We start from the raw sequence: 21,958 nt of genomic DNA on the forward strand, positions 1-21,958 counted from the left end.
TGTGGATACACAGAGGTAACCCTGGGATGACAGAGGTCACAGCACATTCATGGTATTAGATAACTCATTGATGGAAGGTAATTTGTACCACCCTGCAGACAGACACACACACCTGGTTGAGACAAGATGTCTGTCAGAAGGATTTATCCACACATATCTTAATGTAAACACTTATGAGATAGAAGGATATAAAGACTTGGAATGTCCTGAAGTTCATTGGAATTAAGTGTTAGAATAGTTTGATTGTGGTTGAGTATGGTCAATATCTGCTGGTGTGTGCGGTTTAGTGTATGCTGTTTGTGCGTGATCGTATTGTGTTTGTACGCGACATGTCGCCGTCTTACAAGTTCCGCCCCAACTTTTTTCATGTTATCCTTTCCTTTTTCTGTACAGAAAGTTCATACTATTATCATCCATGACACCAAGCAGTTCATACTATTATCATCCATGACCACCAAGCAGTTCATACTATTATCATCCATGACCGCCAAGCATTCATACTATTATCATCCATGACCGCCAAGCAGTTTCATACTATTATCATCCATGACCGACAAGCAGTTTCATACTATTATCATCCATGACCACCAAGCAGTTCATACTATTATCATCCATGACCACCAAGCAGTTCATACTATTATCATCCATGACCGCCAAGCAGTTCATACTATTATCATCCATGACCGCCAAGCAGTTCATACTATTATCATCCATGACCACCAAGCAGTTCATACTATTATCATCCATGACCGCCAAGCAGTTCATACTATTATCATCCATGACCGCCAAGCAGCATACAGTTATACTATTATCATCCATGACCACCAAGCAGTTCATACTATTATCATCCATGACCGCCAAGCAGTTCATACTATTATCATCCATGACCATCCATGCGTGGGTGTGTGCGTGCATGTGTGTGTGCGTGGGTGTGTGCGTGGGTGGGTGTGTGCGTGGGTGGGTGCGTGTGTGTGTGGCCGTACCTGTTTTCCTCAGTGGGAAGTCGTCCTGTCCGTCCTGAGGGGAGGGGAGTGTGTAGTGGCAGACAGGAGACATGCCTCCCAGGGGAGAAGAACTCTGGTCCAGAGACGTGTGGTGGGAGGACCTGGACACAGAACACACAGCGCCAACACGTCACAAATCTTGGTTCATTTCTTCTTGCCAAGTGCAAACAGTGATAATATAAATATATATACATCATTTTGAATGATAAATAGTAACTAGAAAAGTTAATTTTCCTTGAAGAAAAATTTGTTGCTTGCTTTTAAAGTATTTTTCCAGTAGTGGAAGAAGTTACTAGTACAGAAGTCACAACAGTGGGTAGTGGAAGAAGTTACTAGACAGAATCACAACAGTGGGTAGTGGAAGAAGTTACTAGACAGAATCACAACAGTTGGGTAGTGGAAGAATTACTAGACAGAATCACAACAGTGGGTAGTGGAAGAATTTACCAGACAGAATCACAACAGTGGGGTAGTGGAAGAAGTTACTATGACAGAATCACAACAGTGGGTAGTGGAAGAAGTTACTAGACAGAATCACAACAGTGGGTATGGGAAGAAGTTACTAGACAGAATCACAACAGTGGGTTAGTGGAAGAAGTTACTAGACAGAATCACAACAGTGGGTAGTGAGAAGAAGTTACTAGACAAATCACAACATTGAGTAGTGGAAGAAGTTACTAGACAGAATCACAACAGTGGGTAGTGGAATGAAGTTACTAAGACAGAATCACAACAGTGAGTAGTGGAAGAAGTTACTAGACAGAATCACAACAGTGGGTAGTGGAAGAAGTTACTAGACAGAATCACAACAGTGAGTAGTGGAAGAAGTTACTAGACAGAATCACAACAGTGGGTAGTGGAAGAAGTTACTAGACAGAATCACAACAGTGAGTAGTGGAAGAAGTTACTAGACAGAATCACAACAGTGAGTAGTGGAAGAAGTTACTAGACAGAATCACAACAGTGGTAGTGGAAGAAGTTACTAGACAGAATCACAACAGTGGTAGTGGAAGAAGTTACTAGACAGAATCACAACAGTGGGTAGTGGAAGAAGTTACTAGACAGAATCACAACAGTGGTAGTGGAAGAAGTTACTAGACAGAATCACAACAGTGGGTAGTGGAAGAAGTTACTAGACAGAATCACAACAGTGAGTAGTGGAAGAAGTTACTAGACAGAATCACAACACTGGGTAGTGGAAGAAGTTACTAGACAGAATCACAACAGTGGGTAGTGGAAGAAGTTACTAGACAGAATCACAACAGTGAGTAGTGGAAGAAGTTACTAGACAGAATCACAACAGTGAGTAGTGGAAGAAGTTACTAGACAGAATCACAACAGTGAGTAGTGGAAGAAGTTACTAGACAGAATCACAACCGTGGGTAGTGGAAGAAGTTACTAGACAGAATCACAACAGTGGGTAGTGGAAGAAGTTACTAGACAGAATCACAATACTGGGTAGTGGAAGAAGTTACTAGACAGAATCACAACAGTGAGTAGTGGAAGACGTTACTAGACAGAATCACAACAGTGGGTAGTGGAAGAAGTTACTAGACAGAATCACAACAGTGGGTAGTGGAAGAAGTTACTAGACAGAATCACAACAGTGGGTAGTGGAAGAAGTTACTAGACAGAATCACAACAGTGGGTACTTACGTGTACCAGAGCTTGGGGTGATGGATAAGCGTGTGTGTGGCTCCGGCAGAGGACAGGTCCTTGTTTGATTTACTCAACAGAAACTCTTGGAGTTTCTGCTTCACCTCATTACTGGCCACAGCACCTGTGAGACCAGCAGCCAGAGAGAGACAGGGATTGGGGTCACCCTGGGGCTCAGGGGGTACAGACTTAGAGAGAGACAGGGATTGGGGTCACCCTGGGGCCCATGAGGTACAGTCTCAGAGAGAGACAGGGATTGGGGTCACCCTGGGGCTCAGGGGGTATAGATTTAGAGACAATGGCACACTATTCACTTTATAGTGCACTGCTTTTTTCAAATATAAAAATACAAAGTAGCACACTATATAGGGTATAGGGTGCCATTGGGGATGCAGAGACTGTCTACCATAGGTATATCTATACAGCACTGTATTTCTATAGTAGGTTTTCATCACATCCACACATAGTGTTGCATTGAAATGGTAGATACTGGGTTTACCTATTCTATAGTAGGTTTTCATCACATCCACACAATGTATTGCTCTGTAATATGAGTCTCACATTGTATGATTTTTAACACAATCCATAACTAGCACACCAAATAGCAGGTCTTTTATTTCCCATAGAATTGATCTTTCTGAGTGGATCCACATCTAATGTAGGAACATCTCCCTCTAGTGGGGAAAGAACATGCAACAATAAGCCCAAGTCACCAGCCTTGGCTAGTGTTCATTAGTCATCACTAGTCACTACAGCCTTGGCTAGTGTTTCATTAGTCATCACTAGTCACTACAGCCTTGGCTAGTGTTTCATTAGTCATCACTAGTCACTACAGCCGTGGCTAGTGTTTTCATTAGTCATCACTAGTGACAGCCTTGGCTAGTGTCTCATTAGTCATCACTAGTCACTACAGCCTTGGCTAGTGTTTCATTAGTCATCACTAGTCACTACAGCCTTGGATAGTGTTTCATTAGTCATCACTAGTCACTACAGCCTTGGCTTGTGTTTCATGTAGTCATCACTAGTCACTACAGCCTTGGCTAGTGTTTCATTAGTCATCACTAGTCACTACAGCCTTGGCTAGTGTCTCATTAGTCATCACTAGTCACAGCCTTGGCTAGTGTTTCATTAGTCATCACTAGTCACTCCAGCCTTGGCTAGTGTCTCATTAGTCATCACTAGTCACTACAGCCTTGGCTAGTGTTTCATTTGTCATCACTAGTCACTACAGCCTTGGCTAGTGTTTCATTAGCCATCACTAGTCACTACAGCCTTGGCTAGTGTTTCATTAGTCATCACTAGTCACTCCAGCCTTGGCTAATGTTTCATTAGTCATCACTAGTCACTACAGCCTTGGCTAGTGTTTCATTAGTCATCACTAGTCACTACAGCCTTGGCTAGTGTTTCATTAGTCATCACTAGTCACTACAGCCTTGGCTAGTGTTTCATTAGTCATCACTAGTCACAGCCTTGGCTAGTGTTACATTAGTCATCACTAGTCACTACAGCCTTGGCTAGTGTCTCATTAGTCATCACTAGTCACAGCCTTGGCTAGTGTTTCATTAGTCATCACTAGTCACTACAGCCTTGGCTAGTGTTTCATTAGTCATCACTAGACACTACAGCCTTGGCTAGTTTTCATTAGTCATCACTAGTTACTACAGCATTGGCTAGTGTTTTCATAGTCATCACTAGTCACACCAGCCTTGGCTAGTGTTTCATTACTCATCACTAGTCACAGCCTTGGCTAGTGTCTTATTAGTCATCACTAGTCACTACAGCCTTGAATAGTGTCTCATTAGTCATCACTAGTCACTACAGCCTTGGCTAGTGTTTCATTAGTCATCACTAGTCACAGCCTTGGCTAGTGTTTCATTAGTCATCACTAGTCACTCCAGCCTTGGCTAGTGTCTCATTAGTCATCACTAGTCACTACAGCCTGGCTAGTGTTTCATTAGTCATCACTAGTCACTACAGCCTTGGCTAGTGTTTCATTAGTCATCACTAGTCACTACAGCCTTGGCTAGTGTTTCATTAGTCATCACTAGTCACTCCAGCCTTGGCGAATGTTTCATTAGTCATCACTAGTCACTACAGCCTTGGCTAGTGTTTCATTAGTCATCACTAGTCACTACAGCCTTGGCTAGTGTTTCATTAGTCATCACTAGTCACTACAGCCTTGGCTAGTGTTTCATTAGTCATCACTAATCACAGCCTTGGCTAGTGTTTCATTAGTCATCACTAGTCACTACAGCCTTGGCTAGTGTCTCATTAGTCATCACTAGTCACAGCCTTGGCTAGTGTTTCATTAGTCATCACTAGTCACTACAGCCTTGGCTAGTGTCTCATTAGTCATCACTAGTCACTACAGCCTTGGCTAGTGTTTCATTAGTCATCACTTGTCACAGCCTTGGCTAGTGTTTCATTAGTCATCCTAGTCACTACAGCCTTGGCTATTGTTTCATTAGTCATCACTAGTCACAGCCTTGGCTAGTGTCTCATTTGTCATCACAAGTCACTACAGCCTTGGCTAGTGTTTCATTAGTCATCACTAGTCACTACAGCCTTGGCTAGTGTTTCATTAGTCATCACTAGTCACTACAGCCTTGGCTAGTGTTTCATTAGTCATCACTAGTCACTACAGCCTTGGCTAGTGTTTCATTAGTCATCACTAGTCACTACAGCCTTGGCTAGTGTTCATTAGTCATCACTAGTCACTACAGCCTTGGCTAGTGTCTCATTAGTCATCACTAGTCACAGCCTTGGCTAGTGTTCATTAGTCATCACTAGTCACTCCAGCCTTGGCTAGTGTCTCATTAGTCATCACTAGTCACTACAGCCTTGGCTAGTGTTTCATTTGTCATCACTAGTCACTACAGCCTTGGCTAGTGTTTCATTAGCCATCACTAGTCACTACAGCCTTGGCTAGTGTTTCATTAGTCATCAGTAGTCACTCCAGCCTTGGCTAATGTTTCATTAGTCATCACTAGTCACTACAGCCTTGGCTAGTGTTTCATTAGTCATCACTAGTCACTACAGCCTTGGCTAGTGTTTCATTAGTCATCACTAGTCACTACAGCCTTGGCTAGTGTTTCATTAGTCATCACTAGTCACAGCCTTGGCTAGTGTTACATTAGTCATCACTAGTCACTACAGCCTTGGCTAGTGTCTCATTAGTCATCACTAGTCACAGCCTTGGCTAGTGTTTCATTAGTCATCACTAGTCACTACAGCCTTGGCTAGTGTTTCATTAGTCATCACTAGACACTACAGCCTTGGCTAGTGTTTCATTAGTCATCACTAGTTACTACAGCATTGGCTAGTGTTTCATTAGTCATCACTAGTCACACCAGCCTTGGCTAGTGTTTCATTACTCATCACTAGTCACAGCCTTGGCTAGTGTCTTATTAGTCATCACTAGTCACTACAGCCTTGAATAGTGTCTCATTAGTCATCACTAGTCACTACAGCCTTGGCTAGTGTTTCATTAGTCATCACTAGTCACAGCCTTGGCTAGTGTTTCATTAGTCATCACTAGTCACTCCAGCCTTGGCTAGTGTCTCATTAGTCATCACTAGTCACTACAGCCTTGGCTAGTGTTTCATTAGTCATCACTAGTCACTACAGCCTTGGCTAGTGTCTCATTTGTCATCACAAGTCACTACAGCCTTGGCTAGTGTTTCATTAGTCATCACTAGTCACTACAGCCTTGGCTAGTGTTTCATTAGTCATCACTTGTCACAGCCTTGGCTAGTGTTTCATTAGTCATCACTAGTCACTACAGCCTTGGCTAGTGTTTCATTAGTCATCACTAGTCACTACAGCCTTGGCTAGTGTTTCATTAGTCATCACTAGTGACAGCCTTGGCTAGTGTCTCATTAGTCATCACTAGTCACTACAGCCTTGGCTAGTGTTTCATTAGTCATCACTAGTCACTACAGCCTTGGCTAGTGTTTCATTAGTCATCACTAGTCACTACAGCCTTGGCTTGTGTTTCATTAGTCATCACTAGTCACTACAGCCTTGGCTAGTGTTTCATTAGTCATCACTAGTCACTACAGCCTTGGCTAGTGTCTCATTAGTCATCACTAGTCACAGCCTTGGCTAGTGTTTCATTAGTCATCACTAGTCACTCCAGCCTTGGCTAGTGTTTCATTAGCCATCACTAGTCACTACAGCCTTGGCTAGTGTTTCATTAGTCATCACTAGTCACTCCAGCCTTGGCTAATGTTTCATTAGTCATCACTAGTCACTACAGCCTTGGCTAGTGTTTCATTAGTCATCACTAGTCACTACAGCCTTGGCTAGTGTTTCATTAGTCATCACTAGTCACTACAGCCTTGGCTAGTGTTTCATTAGTCATCACTAGTCACAGCCTTGGCTAGTGTTACATTAGTCATCACTAGTCACTACAGCCTTGGCTAGTGTCTCATTAGTCATCACTAGTCACAGCCTTGGCTAGTGTTTCATTAGTCATCACTAGTCACTACAGCCTTGGCTAGTGTTTCATTAGTCATCACTAGACACTACAGCCTTGGCTAGTGTTTCATTAGTCATCACTAGTTACTACAGCATTGGCTAGTGTTTCATTAGTCATCACTAGTCACACCAGCCTTGGCTAGTGTTTCATTACTCATCACTAGTCACAGCCTTGGCTAGTGTCTTATTAGTCATCACTAGTCACTACAGCCTTGAATAGTGTCTCATTAGTCATCACTAGTCACTACAGCCTTGGCTAGTGTTTCATTAGTCATCACTAGTCACAGCCTTGGCTAGTGTTTCATTAGTCATCACTAGTCACTCCAGCCTTGGCTAGTGTTTCATTAGTCATCACTAGTCACTACAGCCTTGGCTAGTGTTTCATTAGTCATCACTAGTCACTCCAGCCTTGGCGAATGTTTCATTAGTCATCACTAGTCACTACAGCCTTGGCTAGTGTTTCATTAGTCATCACTAGTCACTACAGCCTTGGCTAGTGTTTCATTAGTCATCACTAGTCACTACAGCCTTGGCTAGTGTTTCATTAGTCATCACTAGTCACTACAGCCTTGGCTAGTGTTTCATTAGTCATCACTAATCACAGCCTTGGCTAGTGTTTCATTAGTCATCACTAGTCACTACAGCCTTGGCTAGTGTCTCATTAGTCATCACTAGTCACAGCCTTGGCTAGTGTTTCATTAGTCATCACTAGTCACTACAGCCTTGGCTAGTGTCTCATTAGTCATCACTAGTCACTACAGCCTTGGCTAGTGTTTCATTAGTCATCACTTGTCACAGCCTTGGCTAGTGTTTCATTAGTCATCACTAGTCACTACAGCCTTGGCTATTGTTTCATTAGTCATCACTAGTCACAGCCTTGGCTAGTGTCTCATTTGTCATCACAAGTCACTACAGCCTTGGCTAGTGTTTCATTAGTCATCACTAGTCACTACAGCCTTGGCTAGTGTTTCATTAGTCATCACTAGTCACTACAGCCTTGGCTAGTGTTTCATTAGTCATCACTAGTCACTACAGCCTTGGCTAGTGTTTCATTAGTCATCACTAGTCACAGCCTTGGCTAGTGTTTCATTAGTCATCACTAGTCACAGCCTTGGCTAGTGTCTCATTTGTCATCACAAGTCACTACAGCCTTGGCTAGTGTTTCATTAGTCATCACTAGTCACTACAGCCTTGGCTAGTGTTTCATTAGTCATCACTAGTCACTACAGCATTGGTTAGTGTTTCATTAGTCATCACTAGTCACTACAGCCTTGGCTAGTGTTTCATTAGTCATCACTAGTCACAGCCTTGGCTAGTGTTTCATTAGTCATCACTAGTCACAGCCTTGGCTAGTGTTTCATTAGTCATCACTAGTCACTACAGCCTTGGCTAGTGTTTCATTAGTCATCACTAGTCACAGCCTTGGCTAGTGTCTCATTTGGCATCACAAGTCACTACAGCCTTGGCTAGTGTCTCATTAGTCATCACTAGTCACTACAGCCTTGGCTAGTGTTTCATTAGTCATCACTAGTCACTACAGCCTTGGCTAGTGTTTCATTAGTCATCACTAGACACTACAGCCTTGGCTAGTGTTTCATTAGTCATCACTAGTCACTACAGCCTTGGCTAGTGTTTCATTAGTCATCACTAGTCACTACAGCCTTGGCTAGTGTCTCATTAGTCATCACTAGTCACTACAGCCTTGGCTAGTGTTTCATTAGTCATCACTAGTCACTACAGCCTTGGCTAGTGTCTCATTAGTCATCACTAGTCACTACAGCTTTGGCTAGTGTTTCATTAGTCATCACTAGTCACTACAGCCTTGGCTAGTGTTTCATTAGTCATCAGTAGACACTACAGCCTTGGCTAGTGTTTCATTAGTCATCACTAGTCACTACAGCCTTGGCTAGTGTTTCATTAGTCATCACTAGTCACTACAGCCTTGGCTAGTGTTTCATTAGTCATCACTAGTCCCTACAGCCTTGGCTAGTGTTTCATTAGTCATCACTAGTCACTACAGCCTTGGCTAGTGTCTCATTAGTCATCACTAGTCACTACAGCCGTGGCTAGTGTTTCATTAGTCATCACTAGTCACTACAGCCTTGGCTAGTGTTTCATTAGTCATCACTAGTCACTACAGCCTTGGCTAGTGTTTCATTAGTCATCACTAGTCACTACAGCCGTGGCTAGTGCTGGAAATAAGAATGCTTGTTTCCCCATTGGTTGTTCATCTCAGTGTACAGCCTTGCACTGTTACAATCATTACCATTCTGATAAAAGAGCCACAATGACAAAAGGTGAGTTAGCTGCCTCCAAGGTTTTGGTTAGTAAACTAGCAGTTAGTTATCGGTTAATCTCGTTCATGAGCCCTCTATTTATCTATACATGCAGTATCAATTGAGTTGGGGAGGAGGTTAGTTATCAGTGATTGGGCAGAGAGTTAGCGGTGGTGAGTGGATCGGTGGCGAGCTCTTACTCTCTCTGGTGCGCTCCTTGCCCCTGAGGCTGAGACAGAGGACATGCTGCTCCCTCCGATGTCTCTCCTGCTCCTTCTCCTGCTGGCTCTGCTGCTGCTGCTGCTGCTGCTGCCTCCTCTCCTTCTCCACCAGCTCCTGCTGCTGCTTCATGGCCTGCAGCTCCTGTTGCAGCTAACACACACACACAGAGAGAGGGAGAGAGAGAGAGACAGAGGGAGATACAGAGAGAGAGGGGGAGAGAGAGAGAGGGAGAGAGAGACAGAGAGAGCGAGAGAGAGAGAGAGAGATTGAGAGAGAGAGAAAGAGAGCGAAAGAGAGAGAGAGAGAGAGAGAGAGAGAGAGAGAGAGAGAGACCCAGTCAATCAGTCAGTCAGACAGTATGGACCCCATCCATACAGTAACAAACTAAAGTGGTGAAGGTGCTGTGTAGTGTAGTCCTGGTAGAAAGGGGGACACCTGTACTGAAAATAACTAGATCATATTGAAGTATTTACAGTGCATTCGGAAAATATTCAGACCCCTTGACTTTTTCCACATTGTGTTACGTCACAGCCTTATTCTAAAATTGATTCGTTTTTTCCCCCTCATCAACCTACACACAATGACAAAGCAAAAACAGGTTTTTCAATTTTTTTGAAAATGTATTAAAAATAAAAAACGGAAATATGACATTTACATAAGTATCCAGACCCTTTACTCAGTACTTTGTTGAAGCACCTTTGGCAGCGATGGGTATGACTCTACAAATACCTATATTTGGGAGTTTCTCTCATTCTTCTCTGCAGATCCTCTCAAGCTCTGTCAGTTTGGATGGGGAGCGTCGCTGCACAGCTATTTTCAGGTCTCTCCAGAGATGTTTCATCGGGTTCAAGTCCGGGCTCTGGTTGGGCCACTCAAGGACGTTCAAAGACTTGTCCCGAAGCCACTCCTGCGTTGTCTTGGCTGTGTACTTAGGGTCGTTGTCCTGTTGGAAGGTGAACCTTCCCCCCAGTCTGAGGTCCTGAGCGCTCTGGAGCAGGTTTTCACCTCTCTGTACTTTCCTCCGTTCATGTTTCCCTCGATCCTGACTAGTCTCCAAGTCCCTGCCACTGAAAAACATCCCCACAGCATGATGCTGTCACCACCATTCTTCACCGTAGGAATGGTGCCAGGTTTCCTCCAGACATGACTCTTGGAATTCAGGCCAAAGAGTTTAATCTTGGTTTCATCAGACCAGAGAATCTTGTTTCTCATGGTCTGGGAATCCTTAAGTTGCCTTTTGGCAAACACCAAGCGGACTGCCATGTGCCTTTTACTGAGGAGTGGCTTCCTTCTGGCCACTCTACAATAAAGGCCTGATTGGTGGAGTGCTGCAGAGATGGTTGTCCTTCTGGAACATTCTCCCATCTCCACAGAGGAACTCTGGCGCTCTGTCAGAGTGACCATCGGATTGTTGGTCACCTCCCTGACCAAGGCCCCGATTGCCCAGTTTGGCCAAGCGGCCAGCTCTAGGAAGAGTCTTGGTGGTTCCAAATAGGGCTGGGTGATATGACGATATATATTGTGCGACGATAGAAAAACGTCTATCGTTTCATATTATGCTCTATCGTTTATTTCGTTGTGTCATAAAACACACTCTTTGAAACACAAACAAACATGGAGGAGAGTGAACGTGACACAGAGCACGGAGACACAGAGCTGGTTTGGGTATGAAAAGTCTGACGGACCAGAAAACCATCCTCTGCAAAATATGCCGCAGGCCGGTCCTGACAACAGGCTCAAACACCACTAACCTATTTTACCACCTACGCAAGAATCATGTGAGACAGTACGAAGAGAGTCTACAGATGAGACTCAAAAAAGTACAGTCGAGTGCTCAAAACAAATCCCAGACTCAGACGTTGCAAGAGGCTTTTGCCCGCGGCACACCATATGGCAAAGAATCACGAAGATGGAAGGAGATAACAGCTTCCGTTACAGCTTACATCTGCAAAGACAAGGCCCCAATTTACACGGTCGAGAAACAGGGGTTTCATGAGTTGGTGATAACACTTGACCCAAGGTACCAAATGCAAATTGATATGTGACACGTATTAACGCCAAAATAACATGCAAAACAGGCAAGCCCCCCAAAATATATTCACTGCTCAAAAAAATAAAGGGAACACTTAAACAACACAATGTAACTCCAAGTCAATCACACTTCTGTGAAATCAAACTGTCCACTTAGGAAGCAACACTGATTGACAATACATTTCACATGCTGTTGTGCAAATGGAATGGACAACAGGTGGAAATTATAGGCAATTAGCAAGACACCCCCCAATAAAGGAGTGGTTCTGCAGGTGGTGACCACAGACCACTTCTCAGTTCCTATGCTTCCTGGCTGATGTTTTGGTCACTTTTGAATGCTGGCGGTGCTTTCACTCTAGTGGTAGCATGAGACGGAGTCTACAACCCACACAAGTGGCTCAGGTAGTGCAGCTCATCCAGGATGGCACATCAATGTGAGCTGTGGCAAGAAGGTTTGCTGTGTCTGTCAGCGTAGTGTCCAGAGCATGGAGGCGCTACCAAGAGACAGGCTGGTACATCAGGAGACATGGAGGAGGCCGTAGGAGGGCAACAACCCAGCAGCAGGACCGCTACCTCCGCCTTTGTGCAAGGAGGAGCAGGAGGAGCACTGCCAGAGCCCTGCAAAATGACCTCCAGCAGGCCACAAATGTGCATGTGTCTGCTCAAACGGATAGAAACAGACTCCATGAGGGTGGTATGAGTGCCCGATGTCCACAGGTGGGGGTTGTCCTTACAGCCCAACACCGTGCAGGACGTTTGGCATTTGCCAGAGAACACCAAGATTGGAAAATTTGCCACTGGCGCCCTGTGCTCTTCACAGATGAAAGCAGGTTCACACTGAGTCTGGAGACGCCATGGAGAACGTTCTGCTGCCTGCAACATCCTCCAGCATGACCGGTTTGGCGGTGGGTCAGTCATGGTGTGGGGTGGCATTTCTTTGGGGGGGCCGCACAGCCCTCCATGTGCTCGCCAGAGGTAGCCTGACTGCCATTAGGTACCGAGATGAGATCCTCAGACCCCTTGTGAGACCATATGCTGGTGCGGTTGGCCCTGGGTTCCTCCTAATGCAAGACAATGCTAGACCTCATGTGGCTGGAGTGTGTCAGCAGTTCCTGCAAGAGGAAGGCATTGATGCTATGGACTGGCCCGCCCGTTCCCCAGACCTGAATCCAATTGAGCACATCTGGGACATCATGTCTCGCTCCATCCACCAACGCCACGTTGCACCACAGACTGTCCAGGAGTTGGCGGATGCTTTAGTACAGGTCTGGGAGGAGATCCCTCAGGAGACCATCCGCCACCTCATCAGGAGCAGGCCCAGGCATTGTAGGGAGATCATACAGGCACGTGGAGGCCACACACACTACTGAGACTCATTTTGACTTGTTTTAAGGACATTTCATCAAAGTTGGATCAGCCTGTAGTGTGGTTTTCCACTTTAATTTTGAGTGTGACTCCAAATCTAGACCTCCGTGGGTTGATAAATTGGATTTCCATTGATTATTTTTGTGTGATTTTGTTGTCAGCACATTCAACTATGTAAAGAAAAAAGTATTTAATAAGATTATTTCATTCATTCAGATCTAGGATGTGTTATTTTAGTGTTCCCTTTATTTTTTTGAGCAGTGTATATATATATATATATATATATATATATTTTAGGCCTATATTTATTTTGTTTGCAACTATAGTTGAGGTGTTTTCTATTTACCTTTTTATATTTTATACATTAATATTTTAGATTTGTTACATGCTTCATTTAAAATTTGCACAAAGGTTATAAATAAAAGGAGAAATAATCAAATATGAGTAAGTACCTTAATTTGTTGAGTTTAATTCAAAATGTAATAAGAAATAGGCCTTTACATGTGGTCATTTTATATAAACTATTTATTCATTGAATTTACAGAAAATGTGCTATATCGTGATATGTATCGTTATCGAGATATGAAATGACCTATATCGGGATATGAGATTTTGGCCATATCGCCCAGCCCTAGTTCCAAACTTCTTCCATTTAATTCCATTTAAGAATGATGGAGGTCACTGTGTTCTTGTGGACCTTCAATGCTGCAGACATTCTTTGGTACCCTGCTCCAGATCTGTGCCTCGACACAATCCTGTCTCGGAGCTCTACGGACAATTCCTTCGACCCCGTGGCTTGGTTTTTGATCTGACATGTACTGTCAACTGTGGGACCTTATATATACAGGTGTGTGCCTTTCCAAATCATGTCCAATCAATTGAAATTACCACAGATGAACTCCAATTAAGTTGTAGAAACACCTCAAGGATGATCAATGGAAACAGGATGCACCCAAGCTCAATTTCGAGTCTCATAGCAAAAGGTCTGAATACTTATGTAAATAAGGTAATAACCTGTTTTAGCTTTGTCATTATGGGGTATTGTGTGTAGATTGATGATAATTAATTTAATCAATTTTAGAATAAGGCTGTAAAGTAAGAAAATGTGGAAAAAGGGAAGGGGTCTAAATACTTTCCGAATGCACTGTATCTTGAAGCATTGTTTCCAGTGAGCATCGGTGACTGTTTTTCTCCTAGCATAGCCTATACTCTAGCAACCTTGCATCAAAGATATAGTACTACTTTCACACACAAGAATTATGAACTACTATATATTCACTATTACTATACTATACTATTACTATACTATACAATGCTACTATTACTATACTATACTATAATATATTATTGCTATTACTATAATATTACTATACTATATTACTTTTGAACATCTAGGCCATGTGCTGTTATAATCTCCACCCGGCACAGCCAGAAGAGGACTGGCCACCCCTCATAGCCTGGTTCCTCTCTAGGTTTCTTCCTAGGTTTTGGCCTTTCTAGGGAGTTTTCCCTAGCCACTGTGCTTCTACACCTGCATTGCTTGCTGTTTGGGGTTTTAGGCTGGGTTTCTGTACAGCACTTTGTGATATCAGCTGATGTAAGAAGGGCTATATAAATACATTTGATTTTGATTTGATACTATTACTGTACTATTACTATACTATTATAGTACTATAGTATACTATTACTACACTATATTATTACTATGCTATACTATGCTAATATTACTATACTAGCGCTGTACCATCACTGTACTACTACTATACAATTACCATACTATTACTATACTATTTCTAGACTATGCTATTACTATGCCATACTATATTATTACTGTACTATTACAATAATATTACAGTACTGTACTATTACAGTAATATTACTATGCTATCCTACTATTACTATACTATGCTATATTATTACTATACTATTACTTTACTATGCTATATTATTCCTATACTATACTATTTATATACTATATTATACAATATTATTGCTATTACTATACTATACCATTACTATACCATGCTAATATTACTATTACTATACTACTTCTACAATATTGCTATGCTATACCATTGCTATACTATCACTATTGCAATACTATTACTATACTACTGTATACTACTACTGTACTATACTATTACTATCACCATAATATTACTATACAATACTATTACTATACTATTACTATACTATTTCTATACTATTACTATGCTATGCTAATATTGCTATACGATTACTATCCTATTACCATACTAGTACTATACTCTTTATATTCTATTACTATACTATGCCAATGTCACTATACTGTATTCTAAACTATTACTATACTATGCTAATATTACTATACCATCACTATACTATTACTATATTATGCTAATATTACTATAGTACTACTATACAATGCTAAAATTGCTATACTATTACTATACTATTTCTATACTATTACTACACTGTTGCTATACTATTACTATACTATACTAATTCTATACCATTACTATAATATTACTATAATATTACTATACTATTACTATACTATACTATCCTACTATCACTATACTATACTCTATTATTACTATAATATCACTGTATTAGACTATATTTTTACTATACTATTTCTATACTATACCATTACTATACTATGTTATTACTATACTATTCTAATGTTACTATACTCTGACTATGCTATACTACTGTTTGTAAACTATTGTTCTGTTTAACTGTGAGGGATTCCGACTTTGATTTGCTCCTGATGCTAGGCCTGGTGCTGGTGTGTCAGTTTCTATTCTATACTATATTATACTATACTATACTACTGTTGCTATACTATGCTATGCTATGCTATGGTATACTATTCTATACTACTGTTGTTGTACTATACTATACTATGCTATGCTACACTATACTATACTGTACTCTATTATACTACTGTCGCTGTACTATACTGCGGTTGCTATACTATACTATGCTGTGCTATACTATACTATGCTATACTACTGTTACTATACTATACTGTAGTTGATGTTGTAGTCCTGACCTTGAGGTGCTCCTGGAGCTGGGCCTGGTGCTGGCGGGTCAGATTCTCATGCTGCTTCTGGAACTCGCTGATCAGCAGCTGTTTCTGGACCTGCTGCTGTTTCTGGATGAGGAGCAGCTCCTGCTGCAACTGACGCTCCCACATTCCCGGGTCCGAGCCAGGCCCCAGCATCCTCAGGTCTGTACGCAGGTCCAACGGAGACACGGGGTCCAAAAGTACCTCTGGCTTAATGTCCACTGGGAGAGGGAGGGAGGGAGAATATGAACTATGAGCACAATATTTTCCTATATTATATTCATATTCATAAACATACCTACATTAGTCTTAGTGAGTTACCACTCTGAGTTACTTAACAGTCCCGTAGCAGAGAACAAACTGTACTTTGCATTACATGAGTGCCTATAGAAAGTGCATGGTGTTTTCAGCAGAGGAAAGAGGAGAAGCTTTCGAAGGGAAAGACAGCTTATGGGCACAGCACCAAAAGAAAAAAGAGAGAGAGACAGGAACCAAAGACAGGAACTTCTCTTTGCCTCTGCTCCTCCCTGCCGCTCCTCCTCCCTACCTCTCTGTCTCTCCTCCTCCCTGCCGCTCTGCCTCCCCTCCTCCCTGCCTCTGTCTCTCCTCCTCCCTGCCTTTCCTCTTCTCCTCCTCCCTACCTCTCTCTCTCCTCCCTGCCGCTCTGCCTCCCCTCCTCCCTGCCTCTGCCTCCCCTCCTCCCTACCTCTCTCTCTTCTCCTCCCTGCGTCTCCTCTTCTCGTGTCATCCTCAAAAAGCCACAATTATATTACAGTTTCTATAAACAAACAGCAGATCACTTCCTGACACAAAGCCTTCAAGTCTTCAGGGAGCCCACTTAGGGCAACAGCACAGAGACTCAATGGACCCTTGGCACGACATGTCTCAGTAGTTATTTCAATGTTTACATACAAATCCTGTCTGTTCACGGCTCCATAAATAAATAAATAAACCATCCGTTTAGGGGATGTGCTCCCTCTTGACTCCCTCCACTCTGCATCATCAACCAGAACACATCATTGGTTTCCAATTTAATGTTTTCATTATTAACAAAATAAAAATAAAAATGTTTGTGAGTTTGGACTCTGTGTTTGTTTGTTCTTGTTTTGGTGTTCCCCTCACTCTCTCTCTCTCTCTCTCTCTCTCTCTCTCTACTCAATTTAATTTCAAATTAAGGCTTTTTTGGCATGGGAAAACATATGTTAACATTGCCAAAGCAAGTGAATTAGATAATAAACAAAATTGAAATAAACAATAAAAATGAATGTCATATTATGTGCAAATAATTAAAGTACAAAAGGGACAATAAATAAGCATAAATATGGGTTGTATTTACATGTGTGTTTGTTCTTCGCTGGTTCCCTTTTCTTGTGGCAACAGGTCACAAATCTTGCTGCTGTGATTGCACACTGTGTTATTTCACCCAATAAACATGGGAGTTTATCAAAACTAGGTTTGTTTTCAAATTCTTTGTGTATCTGTGTAATCTGAGGGAAATATGTCTCTAATATGGTCATACATTTGGCATTAGGTTAAGAAGTGCAGCTCAGTTTCCAGACTCATTTTATGGGCAGTGTGCACATAGCCTGTCTTCTCTTGAGAGTCAGGACTGCCTTTGGCAGCCTTTCTCAATAGCAAGGCTATGCTCACCGAGTCTGTACAAAGTCAAAGATTTCCTTAAGTTTGGGTCAGTCACAGTGGTCAAGTATTCTGCCACTGTGTGCTCTCTGTTTAGGGCCAAATAGCATTCTAGTTTGCTCAGTTTTTTTGTGAATTCTTTCCAATGTGTCAAGTAATTATCTTTTTGTTTTCTCATGATTTGGTTGGGTCTAATTGTGTTGCTGTTCTGGGGCTCTGTGGGGTCTGTTTGAGTTTAGGGGACTCTTCTCCAGGTTCATCTCTCTGTAGGTGATGGCTTTGTTATGGAAGGTTTGGGAATCGCTTCCTTTTAGGTGGTTGTAGAATTTAACAGCTCTTTTCAGGATTTTGATAATTAGCGGGTATTGGCCTAATTCTGCTCTGCATACATTATTTGGTGTTTTTACGTTGTAAACAAAATATATTTTTGCAGAATTCTGCATGGAGAGTCTCAATGGAGAGTCTCAATTTGGTGTTTGGCCCATTTTGTGAATTCTTGGTTGGTGAGCGAACCCCAGACCTCACAACCATAAAGGGCAATGGGTTCTATAACTGATTTTTTGCCAGATCCTAATTGGTATGTCAAATTTTTTTCTCTCTGCCCCAGAGGAGAGGATGGTTAAACCCAGGTTACTGTATCACTGTATCTCTCCTCCTGTCATTTACACCATAGAGGACAAGGCTAGTCCATCTCTCTGCCCCAGAGGAGAGGATGGTTAAACCCAGGTTACTGTATCACTGTATCTCTCCTCCTCTCATTTACACCATAGAGGACAAGGCTAGTCCATCTCTCTGCCCCAGAGGAGATGATGGTTAAACCCAGGTTACTGTATCACTGTATCTCTCCTCCTGTCATTTACACCATAGAGGACAAGGCTAGTCCATCTCTCTGCCCCAGAGGAGAGGATGGTTAAACCCAGGTTACTGTATCACTGTATCTCTCCTCCTGTCATTTACACCATAGAGGACAAGGCTAGTCCATCTCTCTGCCCCAGAGGAGAGGATGGTTAAACCCAGGTTACTGTATCACTGTATCTCTCCTCCTCTCATTTACACCATAGAGGACAAGGCTAGTCCATCTCTCTGCCCCAGAGGAGAGGATGGTTAAACTCAGGTTACTGTATCACTGTATCTCTCCTCCTGTCATTTACACCATAGAGGACAAGGCTAGTCCATCTCTCTGCCCCAGAGGAGATGATGGTTAAACCCAGGTTACTGTATCACTGTATCATTTGACATTTTAGTCATTTAGCAGACACTCTTATCCAGAGCGACTTACAGTAGTGAATGCATACATTTCATTTCATGCATTTAAAAAAACAACATTTTTGTACTGGCCCCCCGTGGGAATCGAACCCACAACCCTGGCGTTGCACACACCATGCTGGCGTTGCAAACACCATGCTCTACCAACTGAGCTGCATTTACACCATAGAGGACAAGGCTAGTCCATCTCTCTGCCCCAGAGTAGAGGATGGTTAAACCCAGGTTACTGTATCACTGTATCTCTCCTCCTGTCATTTACACCATAGAGGACAAGGCTAGTCCATCTCTCTGCCCCAGAGGAGAGGATGGTTAAACCCAGGTTACTGTATCACTGTATCTCTCCTCCTGTCATTTACACCATAGAGGACAAGGCTAGTCCATCTCTCTGCCCCAGAGGAGATGATGGTTAAACTCAGGTTACTGTATCACTGTATCTCTCCTCCTGTCATTGGAGGTTATGGAGAACAGCAAGCCTTTTGTTTTAAAGCAACCCATGTCTCATAATACCAGATAGTAACTACTGTTCTCTGGTGACAGGACATTTTGTTCACTGCTACGTTTTGCTTTTTTCCAACTCTTGGAGAATATTCTAGTTCTATTCTTGTCATGGCATCAGTCACATTGTGAGAAGAGTACACACTGTACAGGCCTTATACATGTCTCTTCCATTTTTAGCCTGAAAGAAAATATTCAAACCTACTTAAAATGCCAAAGGCTGAGGGGAGATTTATCGGGTGCATTCACTGCCATAATCTTCTCAAGGGTCACATTTAGGAGAACAAATACATGCAGTGTTTCAGGCAGCACCTGTTGTGAGAATCCTGACAGCGTTCACTGTACCTGTTCACACTATGGGAATCGGTGGCCACTAGAAGGGTGCATCCCAAATGACACCCTATTCCCCATATAGGGTTCTGGTCACTATATATGGAATAGGGTGCCATTTGGGACGCACACTAAGCGTTCCTCACTCGTGCTGCACATGTAAAACCCATAAAATGTCAAACCCAAGTTGGCCAGAGTTGAGCCCTACCAGAACAAGTCTCCATTAGCCCAGTTGTCCATTAACAACATGCCTTCCCTGTTATAGTGTTCACTGATAATGTGAAACATATTGTCTTTCCTCCGCTTGGTGGTGGCGGTGCAACCAGCTCTTCATTACACCATCCGACCAACCCCTCTGTGTGGTGCAGCGGGCGGGCGGGCGGGTCGTTATAAATTATTATAAATAGAAACATTAAAGCAAGTGCCGCAATCCTGGGCTCTGACAACCCCACACCCTTTCCACCACCACTACCACCCTAACTGGCTGCCATGGTAACGTTTGCAGGCGGTGGCAGACGACATAATAATGTCCCTCCTTCCTGCAGAACAGATATTGAGTCTTGCTGCGTGTTGTCTCCTTGTCTCATCCTTCCTATCCTAGCTACAGTTGCTGTGTGACACTGGGGCTGGGGTAGGTAGGCTACCATCATCCTATTTAGACTGTTATCACTATGTAAGCCTAGAGTTGATACATTGGGAGAAAAAAATAAAAAATACGTACACACATCATGCCACAAACACATATCTGAACAAAATGAAATAACAATGATTGCATTGTAACCTGTACCTTGTCTTGAGAAAGGCTATATGAATGGAATCAAAGATACAATCACCATATTTCCTTATCCTCCCAGTCTGTGTTTTGTTTACTTGATAGTAGGGGTTTTCTCATTTCTTTGTCACATTCAGAGAGTGAAGAGAGCAAAGGGGACTCCCCCAAGGCTGTACTTCATCTCTCTCCCTCCCTCCCTCCCTCCCTCCCTCACTCTCTCTCTCTCTCTCTCTCTCTCCCACCCTCTCACCCTCCCTCCCTCCCTCCCTCACTCCCTCTACCTCTCTCTCTCTCTTCTAAAAACAGCTCATTTTAAATGACAGAGGAACTCCTGTCAAAGAGCAGCCCAGCACCTGTAGCACACAGCCTTCCTCTAGTGACAGGGAATATTAATCTTAGTGGTAAGTACTTGACAAAATACTATTTTGTAGCAGCACCGGAGGTGTTCCAGGCGCAGCGGTGAACCTGTGAACCGATGAAAGGGCTGCGTACGGCAGTGAGTCAGACAGATAGAAAGGGCCCTGGCGGTACGGTGCTGCTGCTTCTCTAATGGTATTAAATATAGCCTGAAAAACACCTGCTGGCTGGCTGAGGGAGAACCCAGCACTGTGATGTCTTATTCATTTAATATTTCATTCCCTACCCTCACTGTGACGGGTATTAATAAGACGCTCCACTTTGATCTGGAGGATCCAGCTGAGGCTCCATCAGAATCATACAGCACAGCTCTGTGACTCCATCAGAATCATACAGCACAGCTCTGTGACTCCATCAGAATCATACAGCACTGCTCTGTGACTCCATCAGAATCATACAGCACAGCTCTGTGACTCCATCAGAATCATACAGCACAGCTCTGTGACTCCATCAGAAGCATACAGCACAGCTCTGTGACTCCATCAGAATCATACAGCACAGCTCTGTTGTTCCAGCAGAATCATACAGCACAGCGATGTGACTCCTCCCCTTACAGAAAAAACATACGATTTCACATGAAAGGAAATGTTTATCACATGTTGCTTTACATGTTTTCACATATTATCACATTAACTTCACATAAGATCACAAGTGATCACATGAAAACATATGTTTTTGGAACACTTCACATGCGTTCACAAGTGAAATTCGTGTGTTTTTTCGTAAGGGTCCAAGCTCTAAGAGGTGAGGAAAAAGGACACCTTTGACCTTATCCCCTATTTATGCACTACTTTTGACCAGAGCCATATCGACCCTGTTCAAAAGTAGGGCACTATATATACTTGAAGTTGAAGTCGGAAGTTTACATACACTTAGGTTGGAGTCATTAAAACTCGTTTTTCAACCACTCCACAAATTTCTTGTTAAAACCTGTTGGGGCTAGGGGGCAGTATTT

General features: G+C 42.8%; 1 protein-coding gene across 1 annotated transcript in view; it reads right to left on the reverse strand.

Annotated features, from left to right (window-relative positions):
* Nucleotides 1–569: 569 nt before the first annotated feature.
* LOC115182379 (histone deacetylase 9-B) overlaps nucleotides 570–21,958 on the reverse strand; it is a gene marked incomplete at its 3' end in the record, with an annotated part of 36,689 nt that continues 15,300 nt past the window's right edge. Inside the window, exons 2-6 of the mRNA XM_029743997.1 lie at nucleotides 16,071–16,306; nucleotides 9,616–9,787; nucleotides 2,661–2,784; nucleotides 826–1,105; nucleotides 570–786 (exon numbers count right to left, since the gene is read on the reverse strand). Of these exons, the coding sequence (XP_029599857.1) occupies nucleotides 570–786; nucleotides 826–1,105; nucleotides 2,661–2,784; nucleotides 9,616–9,787; nucleotides 16,071–16,306 (1,029 nt within the window). The remainder of the gene's footprint in view (nucleotides 787–825; nucleotides 1,106–2,660; nucleotides 2,785–9,615; nucleotides 9,788–16,070; nucleotides 16,307–21,958) is intronic.

Source organism: Salmo trutta, unplaced genomic scaffold (assembly GCF_901001165.1).
Source record: "Salmo trutta unplaced genomic scaffold, fSalTru1.1, whole genome shotgun sequence".
NCBI lineage: Eukaryota > Metazoa > Chordata > Actinopteri > Salmoniformes > Salmonidae > Salmo > Salmo trutta.